This window comes from Leptidea sinapis, chromosome 47 (genome assembly GCF_905404315.1).
Source record: "Leptidea sinapis chromosome 47, ilLepSina1.1, whole genome shotgun sequence".
NCBI lineage: Eukaryota > Metazoa > Arthropoda > Insecta > Lepidoptera > Pieridae > Leptidea > Leptidea sinapis.
This window is the reverse complement of record NC_066311.1, coordinates 3,999,321-4,021,024: the sequence shown is the minus strand read 5'-3', so window position 1 is coordinate 4,021,024 and position 21,704 is coordinate 3,999,321. Positions and strand designations below refer to the sequence as shown.

Sequence of the window (21,704 nt, the reverse complement as noted above, 5' to 3'; positions counted from 1 at the left end):
GGACACAAAAGTATTGAGTGACACGCCGTACACTACTGAGACTGGTCGCTGTCCGACTTAAAATAGCTGCACCGCGCCGTCTGCGCCTACAATATCTTTTTTTTTATGGAATAGGAGGACAAACGAGCGTACGGGTCACCTGGTGTTAAGTGATTACCGCCGCCCACATTGTCTTGCAACACCAGATGAATCACAAGAGCGTTGCCGGCCTTGAAGGAAAGTGTACACGCTTTTTTTGAAGGTACCCATGTCGTATCGTCCCGGAAACACCGCACAAGGAAGCTCATTCCACAGCTTTGTAGAACGTGGAAGAAAGCTCCTTACAAACCGCACTGTGGAGGACCGCCACACATCCAGATGTTGGGGATGATATCCTAACTTGTGGCGTATCGTGCGAAGGTGGAATTCGGCGGCAGGAATCAGGTTAAACAGCTATTCGGAACACTCCCCGTGATAAATGCGGTAGAAGACACACAATGAAGCGACGTCTCTACGCAACGCCAAGTGATCCAGCCGTTCACAGAGCACTTCGAGCTGTTCTGCGTTGCACGCGGTCAAATGGATCGAGCTGATACTGGTGTGCGCCAGACCAGAGATGACAGCAATCTTTGTATGTACCAACCCTAGTAATTGTAAAGGTAAGTAATGTTCTATTACTTGTATTGTGCATCTATGCCATCGCGTTACTTTTCTGTGTTGGCGGCTTACTATCTCTATTCGATTAACGGCCGTTTATGAATGTCAAAAAAAAATTTTTTCTTATTGAATCTACCGCTACTTCGTAAAGCGTTGAGCTAATGAGAAGAAATAGCAGGAAACTCATTGCCACTCTTTTATATCAAGATTTATGTGTTATGTATCTTTAGTTACGGATATATTGTTATCACCGATTAATGACAAGATCTTATCTATCCATAGTTATGTCCAATAGTCCAATGCTATCTGTCAATAGGTTATTGAAATGTAAGTAAGTGTAAAAAGGATATATTTGTCTACCTCTAGTAAGTTAAACTAAGGATAGATAGGTAATTAAAACGGCCGTAAAATGTTAACTATAACCAATACTTGTCATTTTTGCTGCTAGTACGCTTGTCTTCTATTTTTTTGTGCTATTGTTTTTGAGCGCTTAGAGCAATTCGAGTAGCTTATAAAATTATTGCTAAGCTATTGCTTATTATTATAATACCTGGTTGTATGAAGGTGGCGGTGGACTGGCCGATGATAAACTGCTTCTGGGAGACAGTGAGGGTTGGGAAGGTGAGCTGCTGGTACCAGGAGTAGCACTGTCGTAGTAACTCGTACCACGGAGTAACCTATAAATACATAATTATTTTTGGTATGTCGCGGTATATTATTTCGCATTACTAATTACATATTACTAAATCTACTATCATATTTTTTTATGATAATACGGGACGAGACGAGCAGGACTTTCAGATGATGGTAAATGAAACGCCCTGCCCATTACAATGCAGTGCCGCTCAGGATTCTTGAAAAGCCCAAAAATTCTGAGCGGCACTACAATTGCGCTCATCACCTTGAGACATAAGATGTTAAGTCTCATTTGCCCAGTAATTTTACTAGCTACGGCGTCCTTCAGACTGAAACACAGTAATGTTTACACATAACTGCTTCATGCTAGCCTTCATCCTGTGCAAAGGAGCCTCCCACTGGTATCAAAATATACTAACAAAAACCAAATAAGAATATCAGCCACTAACATGTATAGAAACAGATCTTTTGTTTCAAAAAAATTTGCTCTGAATTCTAGTGTCAGAAGTCAGAAGTCTGCAAGTTTAAAAGTAAATAAAGATAAACTTACCGCTCGACTCTTCTATGAAGATCCACCATATCAATAGGCTTATCATTCTGAAACGTACTCGCTATCTGCGGACCGCCATAGATATCTGTAAAACTTATCCCAGAACTCAAGGAACCCTTGCTACTGGCGGTTGAAAGCGATCCCAGACTTGAACTACTCGAAACAGACAACGTGGAGGCTGACAAAGTCTTCAACTGCCCTTCCAACGTTGTCATTGACGTCAGTGCATCTTTTAACTGCTGCAGAAGCAATTGCTTCTCCTCGTGTAGCCTTAACCTATCTGCTATACATTTATTGGACATTTCGAAGGCATTTTTCAAGTCTTGCTCGAGTTTTTTACACTCCGTTTGGATGTCACTCATCTCTTGCTTCGATCTTGTTCTTGGAGTAATACTGCGTAACTCGCGTAGTAACTGTTCCTTTTCTTGGAAGAGGAGTAATCTGTCTTTATCTGACTCAGCCTGACCAGGTTGAACTTTGTCTTCTAGATCTGCAAGTTGCTGTTGAATCTGCTGGATCCTTTTCCTGGCTTCGTCGTATTGGAGTCGAACGCGAGCCATTTCTGCCAGTCTAGTACCAATTGGGACTAAGTCTGCGCACAGGTCCGTCTGCGAGGCAGTGCTAAGTTTCTCTTGGGGTATGCTTAACGTAGATAAATCTGGTGACGCTTCCCCGAGTTGCAGTCTCGTAAGATCGTCTTTTAGCTTGGCTAATGATTGCATAAGGTCTGCTCTTTCTTTTTCTCCAGACGTCAGAGATTTTTGGATATTCTTTAATTCGGTCATAATTGCTTGTGCTTCGGTTATGTTATAGCAGCCTTGTTGGGCGCTTAATTTCTGCTCCACTCTGAAAATAACATTTATTTATTGAAAAAAATAAAAAATAATACTACATATTTGTAACAGCAAAAGTTACCCCAGATCTTATACACTCTTCTTATATTTAAGACTGTTTGACATTATTCTGGCGGTAGAAAACTACCATTCGCACCATACATCCCAATCTTAAATATCAGCACCATGTATTAATAGCGTGTCTTAAGAGTGCAGCTGGCATAGAACTTTCTCCCACGTACAATTGTTAAAGTTTGCCCTGACCTGAGTTTTCAGGAGGATACAATATGGGTAAAAAAAACTTCCAAAAAGGCCTTCAACGCTTCTGTGATACTCTGGTGTTGTAAGAAAGTTTGTCTCCTATTTCATAAAAAACGGGGCAGTAGCTCATGGAGTTTAACAGTACCAAAGGGAACAGAGATGCAGTGCCGGTCATTCAGGTGGGAGAATGCTCTATACTTGAAGGTCCCTAGGCAGTATCAGTTCGGGGATACTGCCTGCAGCATTTTCCACAAAGTAGTCAGAACTATATTTCGACAAAAGAATCACACACATAAAGGAATCAAGGTATCAAGTTTTATGCCTTGGGGAAGCAAAATTTCACATCACTTTTCAGTTGCCAAGAAATTCCAGATATTACTTACTCAGCAAGAGTATCAACTCCCCGCCTGGCGCTGGCAAACTCAGCCCTGGCCTGCCGAAGCTCCTTCCTGAGCTGGGCCACCCTGCCTCTAGCTTGGGTCACCTCCACGCGTAGCTGATCAGGATCATGGCGAGAAGTGGTAGATGTGGTGGTTACCGATGTCGTTGATGAGCACACTGGAATATTACATTTACTTTATTGTTTGAAAACCTGGAATATATGCATATTATAAATTACATTTTATATTGTATTTTTATTCAAATTTTTTTTTTCATTCATTCAGTATATTTGCTTTTTTATGAGCCTTTTTCCCTAATTTTACTTGCAGTGTTTGTAAGTTTGTTCATATCAAATCCTGATTTTATATTTTTAAATTTACTCAAGTGAATTTGAACCTATATTATTTAGTTTTAAAAAGTGCTTTAAAAGAGTAGCAATTTGATTCTTTCCACGTCTTCTCATTCACGTGAAACTTTTCGAAGTAGTTCTAATAGCAAGTAGTGTAAATAGTAACTATTGCAATAAAATTTAAAGATTTTTATTGAACACTAGCTGACCCAGCAAACGTTGTATTGCCGATATTAAAATCGCGATACAAAAGTAACTGTTGATCGTAGATGGATGAAAATTTGAAGTTGTATGTATTTTTTAATGCTGGCTCATAATTAAACAAATTAAAAAAAAATGTCAAAAAAAATTGGCGTGGACCACCCTTAACATTTAGGGGGATGAAAAATAGATGTTTGTCTTATTCTCTGACCTACCCAATATGCACTCAAAATTTTACTGAGAATCGGTCAAGCCGTTTCGAAGGAGTTTAACTACAAACACCGCGACATGAGAATTTTATATATAAGATAATAGCATACATTAATAAACAGTGAGATCATTGAGATTCTTACATAATGTAAGTATGCATTCACTGGCATTGACATTCAAAAGTGCCATTTATTGATCTAAATCTATATGTCATGTAACAAAATCGAAAACGGCCCGATGTAAAAGAATTTATATATGGTAGCAAATACATTTTTTTTTTCAATAAACAATTTAAAAAAAAAAATTGTCTGCCTACTAAACTTGGTAACAGCTAAACCGATTTGAATGCGTTTTTCAGTGATACGGCAAGCAAGCTCTCCGTAACATTTAGTTATTGTTTCATACCAATCGGTTCAAAAAACAAAAATTACAGTTTTGTTATTATCAGGTATTTAAGTTAACGTTTCGTGACCTTTTCAGAGCATATTTTCAGGGTGATTGCGGTTGAAATGAGTCAAAATTTATAATATTTGTCATTATGAAGTTTAGCGCCATTTTTTGCCTTGAAGGTGTTATTTGTCCTTCACAGCAAACGTACATTTTAATGCTTCAAAAAGTGTTTTATGTAAACATTACTTTTAAACAAATATTTGTTAATTTAATTTAGTAGGTAGGTACTTACAGCTGGTTCTGGAGGCTGCTAAAGTGGACAGGGCGTTAGTGAGATGTTTGTACTCGTCCTGCGCAAGACACAACCTCTGCTTCTTCACATCGTACATCTCCCGTTTCGCCTGAAAATAAAGAAAAACATCTATAAATATATATATTACTGGGCTAATGAGACAACCTCAAAATTTTTTGGGTTATTCAATAATCCTGAGCGGCACTATTTTAATGGGTAGGGCGTATCAATTACCATAAGAAGAACGCCCTGCTCGTCCCGTCCCTTATTGTCATAAAAAATGTATGCTCTAAGCTTCGAGCGGTTCTAGAAAACCGAGGCTGATTCCACAAAGTGGCCGTGCGAGGAGAGAAGTTTCTCCTAAACGCGCGGTGGTAGAGTACCAGACGTCAACATGAGGGAAGACTGTGGCAAGGGGGGAGTGGATCAAGCTAAATCTTTCCAAATCTCGCTTAAAAAGGGGGGGTCATGGCCAAATATCACATAATTATTTTTCTAACAGAAATCGGTGTAAAATTCGGTAATATTCACAAATACTAGTCTTTGCTAGACTTGAATAAAATAATTAGTTGTGCTTTTCTTTTTTTTTTAAATAGTCCAACACTTTTACAGCCATAACATAAAGTTTGAAGTATCTCGCGTGAGTTTGGGGGTCAGAGTTGAGGAAAATCTTACGATCAACCAAGGGTTGGGTGCCGAAAATTTCTCAGGCCCCACGTCATTAACGGACGCCCCCAAGTGGCAACTGGACATTCCAGTAGTTTTATCTCTTTCATCCCTATTTATTGAAGTAGGCGTTACTTTGCCGAAATCCATAATTATCCAAATGATTTGAGTTTTATTTAATGTTAATTCCGCCTGACGTCCTGAGGATGCCTCGTGTAGAGGCGAAACACGTGTCAAATTGTTTAAAGACAAATATTGGCGCAATTAAAACAAAAAAAAACTCAAGCCATTTGGATATTTCATCCCTGTCTACACCGCAATTCATACAAACTCTTATCTAAATTAGTTTATCACATCGCTGTTTTAATTACTTCATAAATTAAATACAAAAGCTAGTGTTCACCTTAACAAGGCTATTAAAATTAAAACGTTTAACAGGTAAATGCTATTAAGACGCGCAACTCAGAAAATAAATAACAGTTAAGACGAGCTAATAAAATAATTGTCCATTTTTAATTACGTGTCACTGTAAATATATAAGTCGTGTGTTCTCGCGATAAACCTGATAATAACATAACGTATTAGCAATAAACTTAACTATTATTTCAAACTAGCTGACCCGGCAAACGTTGTTTTGCCAAAGAAATTATTTTTCGAGTTCGACCGTTTCTTGGACATTGCAACATAACTTTATTTTTCTAAAATAAAAGATTTTTTATAAAATAAACGTAGCCTAAATACTCCTTATTACATCAGCTACCTGCCAATAACAGTCCCGTCAAAACCGGTCCAGCCATTTTAGAGATTAGCCGGAACAAACAGACAGACATGAAATTGAAAGACAGAAAATTGTAAAAAAAAAAAATTTTTGTGTATATATATATTCATATACATGTAGTAAAAAACGGTTATTTCAATATTACAAACAGACACTCCAATTTTATTTAGATGTATAGATAATATCTAAATAAAGACACCTTTTATGTCGTATATTATTTTCTTTATATTTGAAGTGAAAACTTTTTTAGCCGCATTGGACACTTTTTGGTAGAGGAAAATCTTATGGATTCGCGTCACCGACATGCTCACGAATAAATAATCTATACTAATATTATAAAGCTGCAGTGTTTGTTTGTTTGTTTGTTTGCTTGTTTGAACGCGCTAATCTCTGGTACAACTGGTCCGATTTGAATGATTCTTTCAGTGTTGGGTGGTCCATTTATCGAGGAAGGCTATAGGCTATGTTTTTTTTTTTCAAAATTAGGGATCCGTAATAAAATTGCTATTTTGTAACACAAGGTGTAAAATCGAAAACCTATTTTACGTGCGCTGCAAAAACTATTGACAATAGAACAAAATGATATATAGGCAATATTTTATTACTTATAAAACTATCGTGTGAATTATACTTTATATGGCAAAACACCGTTTGCCGGGTCAGCTAGTTTAAAAATATATATATAGTAAGACACTTTATGAATAGGTGAAATCTCGTGAGTTCGCGTCACCGAAATGTTTATAGCAGTATATCTGTAGCTATACAGCTGACTATAGGAATTTCTCTTATTAACGGGAGTATCACAGATTTAAATCAAATATTTAGCAAAATTATATAGATCTAGTGAATAATATATATTTAACTGAATTTGTGTAAATTTTTCTTCATACTTTGAATGGTGTGAACTCATGTTTATGAAACTTCAAAAACTTTGACGAAAATGAATAAATATAACATTAACTAAAAGTTCATTGCTTTATAAATACAGTAGAAAATATAGTGTACCTACCTATTTCAATTGAAAATCAAATCAAAATTACTTTATTTATGTAGGTCACGGTACTGACACTTATGAATGTCAAGTTTTCTTCTCAAGCTGAGCTCCAATGAGAAGAAGTGGCAAGAATCTCCAAAGAGAGTGTCAAAACACGCATTCATGGTTTTACAAATACTTTCAACTACAATAAGTGATAATGCCTCACACGAGTAAGTCAAAAAAGTTAATGTAAATAAATACGTAAAAACAAGAGTATAGTTACCAATTGAGTACAGTAGATGCAACAATCCACACACTCCGAAAACAAATAAAAGGTAATTTGTGAGCACTTTATTAGAGATTTCGTATTATAAACCTCGATTTGGTGAAGTTATCACCTATGTCGTGAGGAGGCATATATTGTTTTCCTGACAAGATATTTCATAAGATATATAGATATAACGGCGCCTATTTCTGCCGTGAAGCAGTAATGTGTAATCATTATTGTGTTTGGGTCTGCAGGGCGCCGTATTAATAATAACAGTAATGAGACTTGACATTTTGTGTCTCAAGGTGACGAGCGCAATTGCAGTGCCGCTCAGAATTTTTGGGTTTTTCAAGAATCCTGAGCGACACTGCATTGTAATGGGCAGGGCGTATTAATTACCGACATCTGAGCGTCCTGCTCATCTCATTCCTTTCTGTCATCAAAAAAAGATAAGTTTAACGACACGACATTGAATGACCTTCACAAAACTCTTCAGATTTCACTGGCGCTGCAAGAGCACAGCAATCAGTAATCGTCTACGATCAAGCGACCCGACCGCTCGCATCATTTCATAATTAAATCAAAATAAATACTTTCCAAAAAATCAAAGCCTCAGAAAAATGAAGTAGTCATCGCAACAAATGGCAAGTCCATTTTTTGCGATCGCAGCATAAGTAATTATGAACAACTTTTTGCTTGGAATGCGTGTAAAAAGTAAGCACATCAACGTATCCTGTTTTGTACGGTTCAAGTCATCGAATTCGTTTACAACCGCTAAGCTACGACCTCTTGCTAAACCTGAATCGAACACCCTGGTACAATTAAGTTTGATTGACTTCAGCCCTCGAGTGACGCCGAATTAAACTTGCCAAGACGCGATACGATGAAATTAAACGAAATAATCGAAAAAATAAATGTTAATATCGACAGTTTATTTCAACAAAATATTGTCATATTAAAAGTAGCAATATGTTATCAGAAATTAAGTGTAATTTCAACAGTTTTCGAGACAAATGTGTAAATTCATGCATAAATTAATAATTAAAATTCTTTAATATACTATATATTGTAATAATATCGCGTTTTTATTAGTTTTTTGTTAAATTCTAAATCTATGATAAATTGCTTTAAATTTAGAACATTTTAGAACATTAAGTTATGAATTTGGAGCATTAAATTATAAAATATTATTATCTACGCTACAATTCTGGCAATATATAGTTATTTATTAATCATGTTTAATTTAGATTTATAAACTTTGATTAAAAGCAATAAATATTGAGTAAGGAAAATTTAATTACGGTGAACAGGCGCAAGGATCCCGTCGCCTTCGCATCCTGGTGAAGCCTGCTCCACGTGTGCGGGGGACACTGAGGAAACGTCCCATTCCTGCTGAGAACCTGAGTGGCCACGTAACCTTGTCCTTCATAGTAGGGCACCTCACTAACTGGCACTAAGCGCACTTCCGCGGAGCGAATCCGACGCACTGACAGTATATTCTCGTAAATCGCCTCGTCTTCAAGATTCTGGCCTTCAGGACAGAGCCGGTAGCCAAACTCTCGGCTGATTTCATCTAAGTTTGCGTACTCTGGTCTCTTGCGGAGTTCCTCCAGGTTTTGGTATTGGGGTTCGTCGCGGACGCGTAGCCCGGGCGGTTGGGTCGACGTGGGTTCCACTCTGACGCCATATTCGGGTCTGCGGACCATTCTGGCGATCTGGCGAGGGGCGAGGTAGGATTTCCCCGAGGGGGGAGGTTCTGGTCGGGAGCACATGGCGACTCGCGCGGACACATGTTAGCCCCCAAAAGGGCGCGCGGCGACTGAGCCGGGTTTGCCGCGCTGTGCGCAGGAATGTCGAAAGAATGCAATCTCGGGCGCATTTCGGAGGTCGATCTCTCTCGGGACCGCCTCTCGGGGCATCTGTCGTAACTCCGACGCCCGTGGCCCGGGTCCCTAACGGACCGCGCTGACCTCAGGCCACTCTACACGCGAATCATTCAATATTTCTCATTCCAAAGCACATCAACAATTTTCTAACGACTCAAAAAAAGATTAAATTCTTGAAGTGTGCTTTTTGTTAGAAATATCTAATCGTCGTAATTTTGTTATAACATTGGGCCCAATTTCCAAATGTAGAAAATATTTATTATTCATATTAAATAATGTTAATAATATTCTAGTTAGAAAAAGAAGCATATTTTATACTGGGTTTCCCATAATAGACTTTAATTTAAAATTTATTTGTGACAGGCACCTACTTGATAAATAATTTACTTTAATCCCAAAGGCTACAAAAGATAATCCCACAGTGAACAACCTATTTAGTTATCTCGTAGCGAATTTATTAATATTATAAAATGGGTAATCTATTAAGGGGAACCAAGTATAAATAAAGAAATTATAATATTTAAATACAATTATATTAATAATTTTCTTTAATTTTTTCTTTTAATTCAACGTTTCTTCAAACGTATTCAATCGAGTTGCGTACGAAAATAAAACCACTAGTAATCAAGTCTATATTCGATATTCAAAAGAATTGTTAATAAACGTGTTTGTGGTAAAGACATATACATACATACATACATAACATAAATGACTTTCTCAATGATACCACGTATTGGAAATGGAGCGACCGCCGTCAGGCTATTAAATAATATGTTTAATTGTACGATATTACTTTGTAATCATAATGAAAAACATTTGATGAAAAAAAAGCCCGCTCGGTTTGTTGCACCTATTCTGCCCAGTTCTCAGGCTATATTATTGGAATGGGTGGTAGTTTTTGACTTTCATTATGTGATGTTATATCTTATCTTATCTCGCAGGCTAAGTATCAAACGAATTACATATACTCGCTAATAACAACAATTTTACAAGAACTTAAAAAAATTATGAAACTCAATTCTTAGTAGCAAATATGTTAGTATAGAATCAAAAACAATTATAGTGGTATGAATCGCCTGAATTAAAAAAAAATAAGCTAAACATCAGCACTTACGAGAGAGGTATTAAAGGAACAATTATGAAGCAATGTAAATATCGTGCAGCGTGGGTCTGCGCCTGCGCAGACACCAGTGCGTACGTGTAAGTACCCCAGCTGCGATTTTCTCACATTTTCTGCGTAAACAATTTGCGCTGATTCTGAACGGAATGTTAAATACTCCATCTGGCGGCAGGTATACATACATACATATTATAACATGCTATTTATACAATTTTTTTTTGAAGCTGAAGCTGTTCGTTTGACTAAACTCAAGAATTTTTTTATCAAAGAAGAAGACCAACGAGCGTAGATACGCTAAGGTTTTCATTCTCTTGCATCACCAGAGGAATCACAGGAGCATTGCCGAGCTTTTAGAAAAGTGTACGCGCTTTTTTTAAAGGTACCCATGTCGTATCGCCCTGGAAACACCGTACAAGGAAGCTTATTCGCTTTGGACGAACGCGACACATCCAGATTGTGGGGATGACATCCTAATTTGTGGATCTATGAGTATGAGTTCTTTTGTATATGATAGCCATATTCCAGAAAATATTTGTATTTAATCCCGTTGAATAACACAACCGACATATTTTTACAAGATCTCTTGATATTGTTGAATATTATCTACAAACAAGCTGTGGAATGAACTTCCTTGTGCGGTGTTTCCGGAACGATACGATATGGGTACGTCATCTGTCTCATTTTATCCTTTAAATCAGTGTGCGACTATTGATTCGTCTTAGGGAAAATTCTGGAATTGCTGCAGTCAAGATAGGGTTGCTCATCGAGCCCCTAACCACTTAAATGTCTAGATTTAGAATAGATAGATAACAAAATAACTATTAAAAAAATACTAAGTAATGCTATTATTCAAATTAGTTATTAATACTTAATGTCTTTTGTTTTAGATCTATCTATAAATTGTAAGTCTGTGGATTGTAGGTAAAGGCTAAGTATTTATAGCACTATCAGATATGAAGCCTGCACATCGATAGAGTTGCATTTATAATTTTACGTTGCAATATGAGGGTATATCAAAAATATCGCTGTATTAAAAACCTGTCAAGTGTGTGTCGCGCTTCTATTTATAAATTATTTGTATGAGCGGTTTAATATGTTTAATAGCGAATCGCGGGTTAAATACAATGTCTGCTCCGTTGTTTCCGTGCATCTATCAGCCTTATTCATAATGGTCCGCTAACTTAAAACTGCCGCTAAGGAGTGTTTTTTCTCATTCTGACTTAGGTCAATAGAAGAAGACAGAGTGAGAATTAGCAATGTTTTAAGTTAGTAGACTATTATGAATAAGGGGGTAAGTGTATTACGTCTAGAATCTAGATAGAGCTTCTTGCTGCTAGACAACCGATGAAAACAGGCCTGGTTTATTACTTTAGTGTGCGTGACAAGCTACGTCTTAGACTCGGGATGCTTATGTCACTTTCTCCCAACATATGCATTTAATGCTTTCTCCCAGATGCATTTAATGAAATATTTATAGTGACGATTTAAAATTTTAAACCAAGTTGAATATAGTTTATTTGACTTTGAATGACAGAAACACACGCACCAACCAACAGGCTCGTCATTACCTACTATGAAGTGAGCCCCGTGTACACGGAAGCAAGCACGCGGTATTGTTTTAATAATCTCTTATTGTTGGAATCTGTAGATAGCCCCAGGGTATCGCATCTGCTTCCTTCGAACCGGTTGTTTTTCGATTCAACCTGTCTCTTTCTAACACACAAACACAAACATATAACCTACTCCCTCACACTTACTAACAAAACTAATTGTTAAATGTTATAGTTAAAAGAACTAAATAGTTTAAATATTTATTTTTTTCTACCTTATAAAAGAAAACTGTGTTTAGTAAAAAACAGTTTTATAATAATAGTATGTATTTCAAAAAGACATAGATTAGGTAATTAATAAATGCAGACACCCCAAAAAAAAATTAGCTATAATACTATTTTTTCCGATGCATTCGAAATTCGAATCTATAACGCGTTTAACAAACCGTCCCATCTGTCTGTATCCGAAAAAAAGCCGGCCGCTCTTTTGTTTTTTATTACATTCGGCCGCCGGACCTCGCCCGCTAGAGGCTTCGGAGCGATTAAAATTCCACGAATACCTTACGCCCCTTTCGAGCAAAGCGACCAGAGGGTATTCTATCTCTAGCAAGGTAATTGGTAGTTTAATATTTTAACATGAAGTGCAGTGTTTTTGCGATACTATCGGCCTATGAGCCCATTAATTTACAACGAGAATGTTATCACAAAATATAAGAAGTATTAATAATTTTATGTGAAAAATATTTATACATTTATTGATGTTTTTTATCTTTTCATATATTAAATTGTTTCTGAATAACAAAAAAGCAAAATGAAAGTAAAAATGTACAATAGAATTGTCTACATACAAATATTTTTTCTTAAAAATGCTTCAATAATTATATACAAATATAACAAATAATATTCATAAAAAAGAAGAATAAATATTATACTAAATATAAATAAAATAATCTTCATACAAAAGTAAAGAAATTCAACAAAATTTTTTAAAATATAAAATGTAATTTGTACTTCTCTAAAGACTACTTCTATATGAAATAGTCTTTGATAGGAAATACAAATTATTCTATAGCATGTTCTTAGAAGATAGTAGCTATAAAAACACACCATCTGTGGAACCATGCAAACCGGGGATCGAACGCACTTTGCCACGATGTAAGTCCACAGCGTTGACTTCACAGCTATACGATGTGTTTGGTAGTAAACGAAACAGTCAACTAGATTGACGTTATATCATCAAATAGTATATCTATAAATACGTAAAGCGAAAACTTTCTACAACCTTAAAAAAAATTGCGCGAACGAATGAACGTGAAATTGAACACTGCTAAAGTCTATATGGAGAGAAAGAAAAAAAAATGTCTTTGACAAAATATAAAGTTCAAATTAAAAACAAAAATGAATAATGATCGAATTTCGACCTCTGAACGACAACTAGTTCAAAAGATTTGATTACCCGAATTATTATTGTTGGAATCAAAATATGGTGGAGATTAAATATAAGTAGTTACCCGCTGCTTGTCCCGTGGCAGGCAAACATAACCTATTTTCTTAGAGATCTATGACAGCTGTGAAAACGTCGAAAAAAATTGAATTTAAAACTAGCCTCTATTTTGAGAAATTCACGCAAACTAACACAAAGTGTCATACAAATCGCGAATGTAAACGTAACTGTAGCGCACAGTAATCTAATATTCCTGGCCTGTTTTTATCGGTTGTCTAACAGCAAGATACCCTATCAAGACGTATAAGTTATCTAGACCTATTTTATTTTCTAAATAGCCACAGGACTTTGAAGTTTTTATTAGTATGTCGCTATCACTCAAATAGACAATATTATTTTTAGACTTTATAAAACACAGAAAAATATACAAAGACCAGAAACATGGCTCGTGGTGCAAAACGGTCCTAGAATGTTGAAAAAATACTGTCTATTACTTTAGATATATTTTCCCTAGTAACTAACAAGTAATTAATTGCATTACGATAGTTTTTTTTTAACTTCAGTATCTATAGTTTCATTTTAATATGTACAATGTAATAATAGTGTAACGTTATATATAATTCGATCTCCTGTCGGAATTTATTGTTGTTATGGGATCTAATTTAAAAACCAATGTGTGCATATTCCTTATCTTCTATTCTCAGGTCTGAAAAGGCCGATTTGAATGAAATTTTCAAGCAATTATTACATTAGCCCAGCGAGTGAATTGTGAGTTTGTTAAGGAAGGAGGAACATCCCTACTAATATTATAAATGAGAATGTAAGTTTGTTTTTTACGCCGGAGTTACTGAACCGATTTTGATGAAATTTGGTACAGCATGGGATAGGACATAGGCAACATTTTATCCCAGAAATAATCATGGTTACCGCGGGATTTTCGAAGTACTGAAATTCATGTCGATCAGCTGTAACTGTACCAAGTAGGATTAGTTTGCCTTAGCAATCCTCGAAATAAGATTTATATAATATATTGGGAACGGGAGCAAAAACGGGAACCGGAACTGGAATAGGAGATGGGATCTTCTGAATCTTTAATCCCAAACATGTATATTATTTTTAATATCTCTACGCGGACGAAGTCGCGGGCATCAGTATGTATTATAAAGATCGGAATGATACAATAAAAACGAACCACGATGAATCGTGGCCGGGTGAAACTTGTATTAAATTATGTTACATTATTATTATTAAAGAATCATTGAGAGCAAAATTTAAAGAAATTAACATCTTGACTGTTGCTTCTCAATATATTCTTGATAATGTAATGTATGTTCATAGGCACGTGAATTTGCTAGAAACTGTCATAACACAAGGAACAGGCATAAACTTATAATGCCTACTACTCGGCTAAGTCGAGTTACTATGTCTTTTGTGGGACGATGTATATGCTTTTACCACAAAATCCCACAAAATGTTCAAAACAAAAGTATTACGTTATTCAAAAGAATTGTTAAAAAATGTTTGTGTGGTAAAGGTTACTATAACATAAATGACTTTCTTAATAAAACCACAGATTGGGAATGGAGCGACCGCCCTCAGGCTATTAAATATTAAGTTTAATTGTACTTTATAAATATATTTTTTGATGAAAAAAGCCCGCTGAGTTTGTTGCGCCCATTTTTCTCAGGTCTGAGGCATTCGTTTTGAAATGGGTGGGTAGTTTTGACTTTCAATAAGTGATGTAACATCCTATTTAGAAAAAAAATATTTGAATTTGAATTCGGAAAACTATAACAATATTAGATAAGCCTATCAATTCAATGTCGAGTCAAAGGTTCTAGTGGCCTACAACCAAAATTGGTCGACAGCATTCCGTATAAATTCTAGCGTTACTCGATTATCTGTGAGATGGAAGGGAAAAAGGTGCAAAAAGGAAAAAGCATGCCAGCCAAGTGATAGAACGGGACAGAACGAGTCGGGCTCACCGCACGAAATGCGTGCTTTGACTTACTCGTTTTTTACACTCATAATATTCTTATTATTGAGCCCCGGAGCTCCCGGTGTTACGATCGAGGAATGTGCCACAGAACATCATATTAACAGAACCGGCATTATTATTTTATATCGACGAAAAAATGCTTTCAAATCGTCATGCGTATTTAAGAACACGCAAGTTTTATAACGGATTAGTTCGAATTTAATGACAGTATTGGATCGGTCTTATTAATAAAGCAAGTTTCTAAGCAAGCAAGTGTAAGTAGCCAAATAATATACAAAACGCCACTTCATTTTAGGTACTTTTATCCGGCACAATAAAATTTAGATGTTCAGACAAAATTTGAATTTTAGTTTGAATTTACATTAATAATAATAATATTGACACACTTTTTCACAAATTATCTTGCCCCAAATTAGGCATAACCTGTGCTATGGGTTGCAAGACAACGATATATTTAATACGATATACTTAAACATACCTAAATACATCTAAACATCCATTGCTCGGAAATTATTTATATTATTGTTTTTTCACTATCAAATCTTACTGCATACTATAAAACAAAGTCTACCGTCGCGTCTGTCTGTCAGTGCGCGAACTACTGCACCGATTTTCATGCTGTTTTCACCAATGGATAGAGTAGTTCTCGAGGAAGGTTTGAGTATATAATTTGTTAAGTTTTGTATAGATTAACGATATTTTTTGAAGGTGTCGGGAAAAGATTAGCCATCTGGAAGCTTACAACGAAAACCCTGGCTAAACCCTTTGAGATATAATAAAATAATGTATGATGGAATTTTGTATGTTATATAGGTCTACAAAAAAGTCCAGAAGGGTATATGCCTATCTCTTAAGTATAACATACTATATCCATTTCATCATATATTTTTTCTAATGATATACAGCGTCTCTCGGGTAAGCTAGTTTTATATGTTTTACAAAAGCATAGACAATGTTTTAAGCGATGTATTAAAAAAAAACTTATTTATCTATAACCACGGACTAGTAAAAAAAGAAGGACTCCGCGCCGTGATATTAGCAAGTGAAGCACCTTTATACTAGTGTGTGTGCGGTTACGGGGTATACTAGTTACACAGTTTTTTCTCCATTAAATAATCATATTATATCCACAAATACTTTTATAGTATTATTTATACACTTTTTCACAACGTACGACGGCATTTTTAAAATATTTTATTGCGACGCAAACTGATCTGTCACAGACGATAGCAAATCTCATGATGGCGGCCGATCGGCATGTATTAGTGTAAATGTATGCGTGGGGCTATGTACTTACACGTTTACCGGCTTGTTTTGGTGCCTCACTGTTATGTAAGGTGACACGGAGTCATTCTTATTTTACTCGTCCGTGTCTATAACAGTCAGTTTAATGCGATAAAAAAAATTAGGTATCAATTATTTAGACTAAATAACTTAGCTACCGATCTAATGTTAGACGTCACTTGTCAATTGTCACAAAATCACTTTAAAAATTATATTACCTTTTTATTCTCTGCTCGCGTCGTTTTAACCTTTTATTAAAAAGTTTCTAAGACTTTTTATCGCGGATCATACACATGCCTCATTGACAGCGTCATAATTGAATGCGTTGAGAAAAAAAAACGAAAGACAGACAGCGTTTTATGAAGCGTAGTTATTTTGAGAATGTATAATTTAAAGCCATTCCTATGTTAATGTTATCTTTAGGTATCGGATCAGCCGATTGTTAAGAGTAAGTCTATTATAATCTATGGAATATTTTACGCTGCACGCTTATCATAACAATGAAGTTTAAGACATTTATTATCAGCAATATAAATATCTTACGTCGAATGTTTTATCGCGTTGAAGATGGCTGTTTGATTACTGTGCGTTGTCAGTTTTATTTTATGACAAAATACTTGTATTGCACTTTTTTGATAGTACGATTTGTATAAAATCAAAATTATTTACTCAACTAGCTGACCCGGCAAACGTTGTTTTGCCATATAAATTATTTTTAGAGGCAAACCGTTTCTTGGACATTGCAACATTACTATAAAAGAATGTTTTCTTAAATAAACGTAGCCTAAGTTACTCCTTATTACATAAGCTACCTGCCAATAAAAGTCCCGTCAAAATAGGTCCAGGCATTTCAGAGATTAGCCGGACCAAACAGACAGACAGATAAAAACGTAAAAAATGTTACCTGTACCTAGTAAAAACGGTTATTTTAATATTACAAACAGACACTCCAATTTTATTTATATACAGTATGTATAGATAATGCCAAAAAATTGCACTTATGAATTTACCACTGAAGTTGTGCTGTAATGAGAAGAAGTACTCAAATAAAATTTGAAAACAAAATTTAATGAAAGATGCGGGTCTCGAACCCGTTAGTTACCTCTCGCGTTCTGTGCGAGCGCTCTCCAACTGAGCCAACCGTTCGAGTGATGTATCATTGATAAAATCTTGTATGGTTTACTTTAAAACAAAAGAAATTGATGAGAAGATGTGTCAAGAAACTGATATTAATGACACTTTTTAAAATTACTATTTTCAGCTTCATCAATTTATAAATTATTTTAAATAAAACCTACGGTTTCCACTTACATGATTTAGATAAAAAAAAGAAAATTAAAATACATTTTCGGCATAAAATGTAAGAGCGGTATTACCGATGTAGTGTCTTGCTCGCACGTTGTTTTAAGTGATTATCATCGGATACAGCAAATGGCTCAACCAATTACAATATGATTTAAATTACACAATTTGTTGTTTTACAACGGATCTCACGTGAGGACGCAATGACGCGCCGTGTTACTGTTTCGACGGTATTATATGTCCTATGGTATATTGTTATGGGGCAGTGCGGCCGATATTAATACTATCTTTGTGCTGCAGAAGAGGGCTATTCGCGCGATTTATAACCTAGGTCCTAAATAATCATTAAGAGAAAATTTTAAAGAAATAAACATTTTGACTGTTGCTTCTCAATACATTTTTGATAATGTTCTCTCTCATATGCACATTGAGGAATTTTCTAGAAACTGTGACATTCATAATGTTAACACGGGGAACAAACATAAACTTGTTATGCCTACTATTCGGTTGGGTCGAGTTAGTAAGTCTTTTGTTGGGCGATGTATATGCTTCTACAATATAATCCCAGAAAATGAACAAAACAAATGTGTTTCGAAATTTAAAAGAATTGTTAAAAAACGTTTGTGTGGGAAAGTTTATTATAGCATAAACGATTTTCTTAATGACACCACGGACTGGGAATAAAGCGAACACCCTCAGGCTCTTTAATTATAAATGTTTATTGTACGATATTACATTGTAATCCATATTATATATTTAAAAAAAAAGCCCGCTGAGTTTTTTGCGCCCATTCTTCTCAGGTCTAAGGCAGTCTCTTTCGAATGGGTGGTAGTTTTTGACGTTCAATAAGTGATTTTAAATCCTATTTTGAATAAAAAGATTCGAATTTGAATTTGAATATAAGGCTATTGGGCTATGTGGTTTGTAAGTACTAGAAGTATGCAGCAAAAAAGGGTATTGCCTATTTCAACAACAATAGCCCATTATTGTATCACTAAAGATTGTCTGGCACGCGTTTTCCAGGAATCCACAATTCCCATCGGCACAGGGACCCGACATTTTTTTCATCTATTTCTCACGAGGGTGTATCCTTTGTTTTCTATCGCATTCCAGAGATATTTGCCTTTGGAGGCAGGTAGATAGTTGGGCTTCGATATTACAATGCGTGAATAGTAAATATAATATAAGTATAGTAAAATAATGTGTTTGGATAGCAGAAATAGATTCATAAGAAAAGTGAAAAAATAACATGATTATTCATCATATTTTAAAATATGGCTTTTCCAAATCAAAATAACTTTATTCACGTAGGTCACGAAAATGACACTTATGAATGTCAAAATAAAAATCTTATTGAACCTACCGCTACTTCGTAAGGGGTTGAGCTAATGAGAAGAAGTAGCAAGAAACTCATTGCCACTCTTTAAAATTCAGATTTACAATTTCATTACTTTACAAATCATTTAGATTACAATATAATATGCTTTTACAAATTTATCGTTACTATATAGCTCATGAAGAGGGCTATTCGCGCTATTAATAAACTAGGGCTTAAAGAATCATTAACAGCAAAATTTAAAGATATAAATATTTTCGGTGTCATTACAAAAAAATTAAACAAATTTAAACATGGCTTAGATACGTGTTTTATTAGACTGTGACCTACCTATAACAACTAACAATGACGACGCCTAGAATGGAGTTAATCTTTTTATCTTACAAACAACATAAACTGAAGTGTACAGGAAAACAATTAAAGGAACGGATAATTAATACTACCTGCCCATGACAATGCAGTGCCGCTCAGGATTCTTAAAATATCCAAAAATTCTTAGCGGCACTACAACTGCGATCGTCAACTTGAGACATAAGATGTCAAGTCTCAAGAAACACAGCAATGCTTACACATTACTGCTTCCCTGCAGAAATAGGCGCCGTTGTTGTAACCATAATATGGCTGGCGTCCTGTGTAAAGGAGCCTCCCACTGATAAAGTAGAACATAGCCTAGTTTATGGGTTGAATAGAGCTGTTATAAAACATTTTTTTTATTAAGGCCATTGCGAATAGCCCTTTGGCACTAGAATATTCGATGGAAAGCCCAAATGGGCCGGTAGTTACACCAATTTGCATGTCTGTATGTCTGTCAACTGGCAGCCAGTACGATATCCGTAAACATTGCAATTTGAATTGGTCTGGTGAATGTAAACAAGTTGAAATTTTGTTTGTGCTTCGTACGTAACACTACTGTGTGTTTTCTATTTACAATTGTAAATTTCCGTATGTAAAATGGTAGTTGGATGAATAATAATACAACATTTTAGTATTGATACGAGTCGGTCTGATAAATCGGCAAAGATCTCAGGAATGGTTTGATCCTTTGGAAGAAGCTGGGCTGATTGTAGTTAACAACTATTAAAAACTCATTAAAAAGAACGCAAAAAAAGAATGCTGTGAGAGGCGCAAGAAGCGCCGCTTCTTCTCTGTCAGAGCGCCATTTGTTTCTGAAGTGATAGTAGTATCTACTATATGAGAAATGACGTCAAAAAGAATTCTAAAGGAATCTTGAGAAAATAAATGCCTTTTATGCCTAAAAAGAAACTAATCCTGCACTGTAGTATTTGGACCGGAATCTCTGCCACCCATACCTCATGCCCACATCAAAACATGGCTGCTGAAGAAATCCACTTAAGAGAATGGAGAAACGATGAAGGATGCAGGCAAACAGGCAAACAAAAAATAGTTGATAATTCATGGCTCCTTTGCACAGGAAGCTGACTAGATTATGGGTACCACAACGGCGCCTATTTCTGCCGTGAAGCAGTAATGTGGAAACATTACTGTGTTTCGGTCTGAGAGTCGCCGTTGCTAGTGAAATTACTAGGTAAATGAGACTTAACATCTTATGTCTCAAGGTGACGAGCGCAATTGTAGTGCCGCTCAGAATTCTTGGATTTTTCAAACCTATTTCGGTAGGAGGGTATGGCGTATCAATTATCATCAGCTGAACGTCCTGCTCGTCTCGTCCCTTATTATCATAAAAAAAAGAAGTACTGTTTACACGCAGATGACGACTTCGAAACTTAAAAATAAGCTGTTTACTCCAAATCCACACGGCAGTAGTGACAACTTTAACAAGCCGAGGTTATAGTTTAGACTATATTTTGTCATCGGACATTTATCTATCGTTGTTTGACATTTAAAAAAATCACCATTCATGAACTCACAATACTCATCACGCCCGACAATATTCATAAAATAGGCTCGAAATTTTCTCGCATTAATATATCTATGAGATCATTTATACTTCTAGATAGACTGTGACAGGTGTGAAAACGTCGAGATTGATAGTTAACCTCTATTTTGAGCAATGCACGCACACTAACACAAAGTGACATTCAAATCACGAGTGTAAGACGTAGTTTGTCACGCACACAAAACAAATAATCCTGACCCGTTTTCATCGGTTGTCTAGTAGCAAGAGGCTCTATCTAGAAGTATAAATTAAAAGTTATAACTATATAGGTATTTGAAAACGTATCAAGTACAATGGTAGGCCGTGAAAGGCCACCGTCAAATGAGATCCGATTGTTCTTGGAGTCTTACATAAAGGGCGCAGTAAGCCGATCCGCGTGCTCGGACATTTGTACGGCTTCGTAATGTTTTATACTCCAAGGACCATATCAGAGGTCGT

At 35.8% G+C, this 21,704-nt stretch overlaps 1 protein-coding gene across 2 annotated transcripts in view; it reads right to left on the bottom strand.

The window, feature by feature from the left end:
* LOC126978085 (protein kibra) overlaps positions 1-21,704 on the bottom strand; it is a 126,002-nt gene that overhangs the window by 14,649 nt on the left and 89,649 nt on the right. The window contains exons 1-5 of one of the 2 annotated variants that reach the window (XM_050826799.1): positions 8,729-9,234; positions 4,740-4,848; positions 3,300-3,474; positions 1,823-2,668; positions 1,187-1,313 (exon numbers count right to left, since the gene is read on the bottom strand). In XM_050826799.1, coding sequence (XP_050682756.1) covers positions 1,187-1,313; positions 1,823-2,668; positions 3,300-3,474; positions 4,740-4,848; positions 8,729-9,199 — 1,728 coding nt within the window. In that variant the 5' untranslated portion in view covers positions 9,200-9,234. Of the gene's footprint in view, positions 1-1,186; positions 1,314-1,822; positions 2,669-3,299; positions 3,475-4,739; positions 4,849-8,728; positions 9,235-21,704 lie in introns of those variants that run through there. The other variant, XM_050826801.1, reaches the window with a different exon arrangement.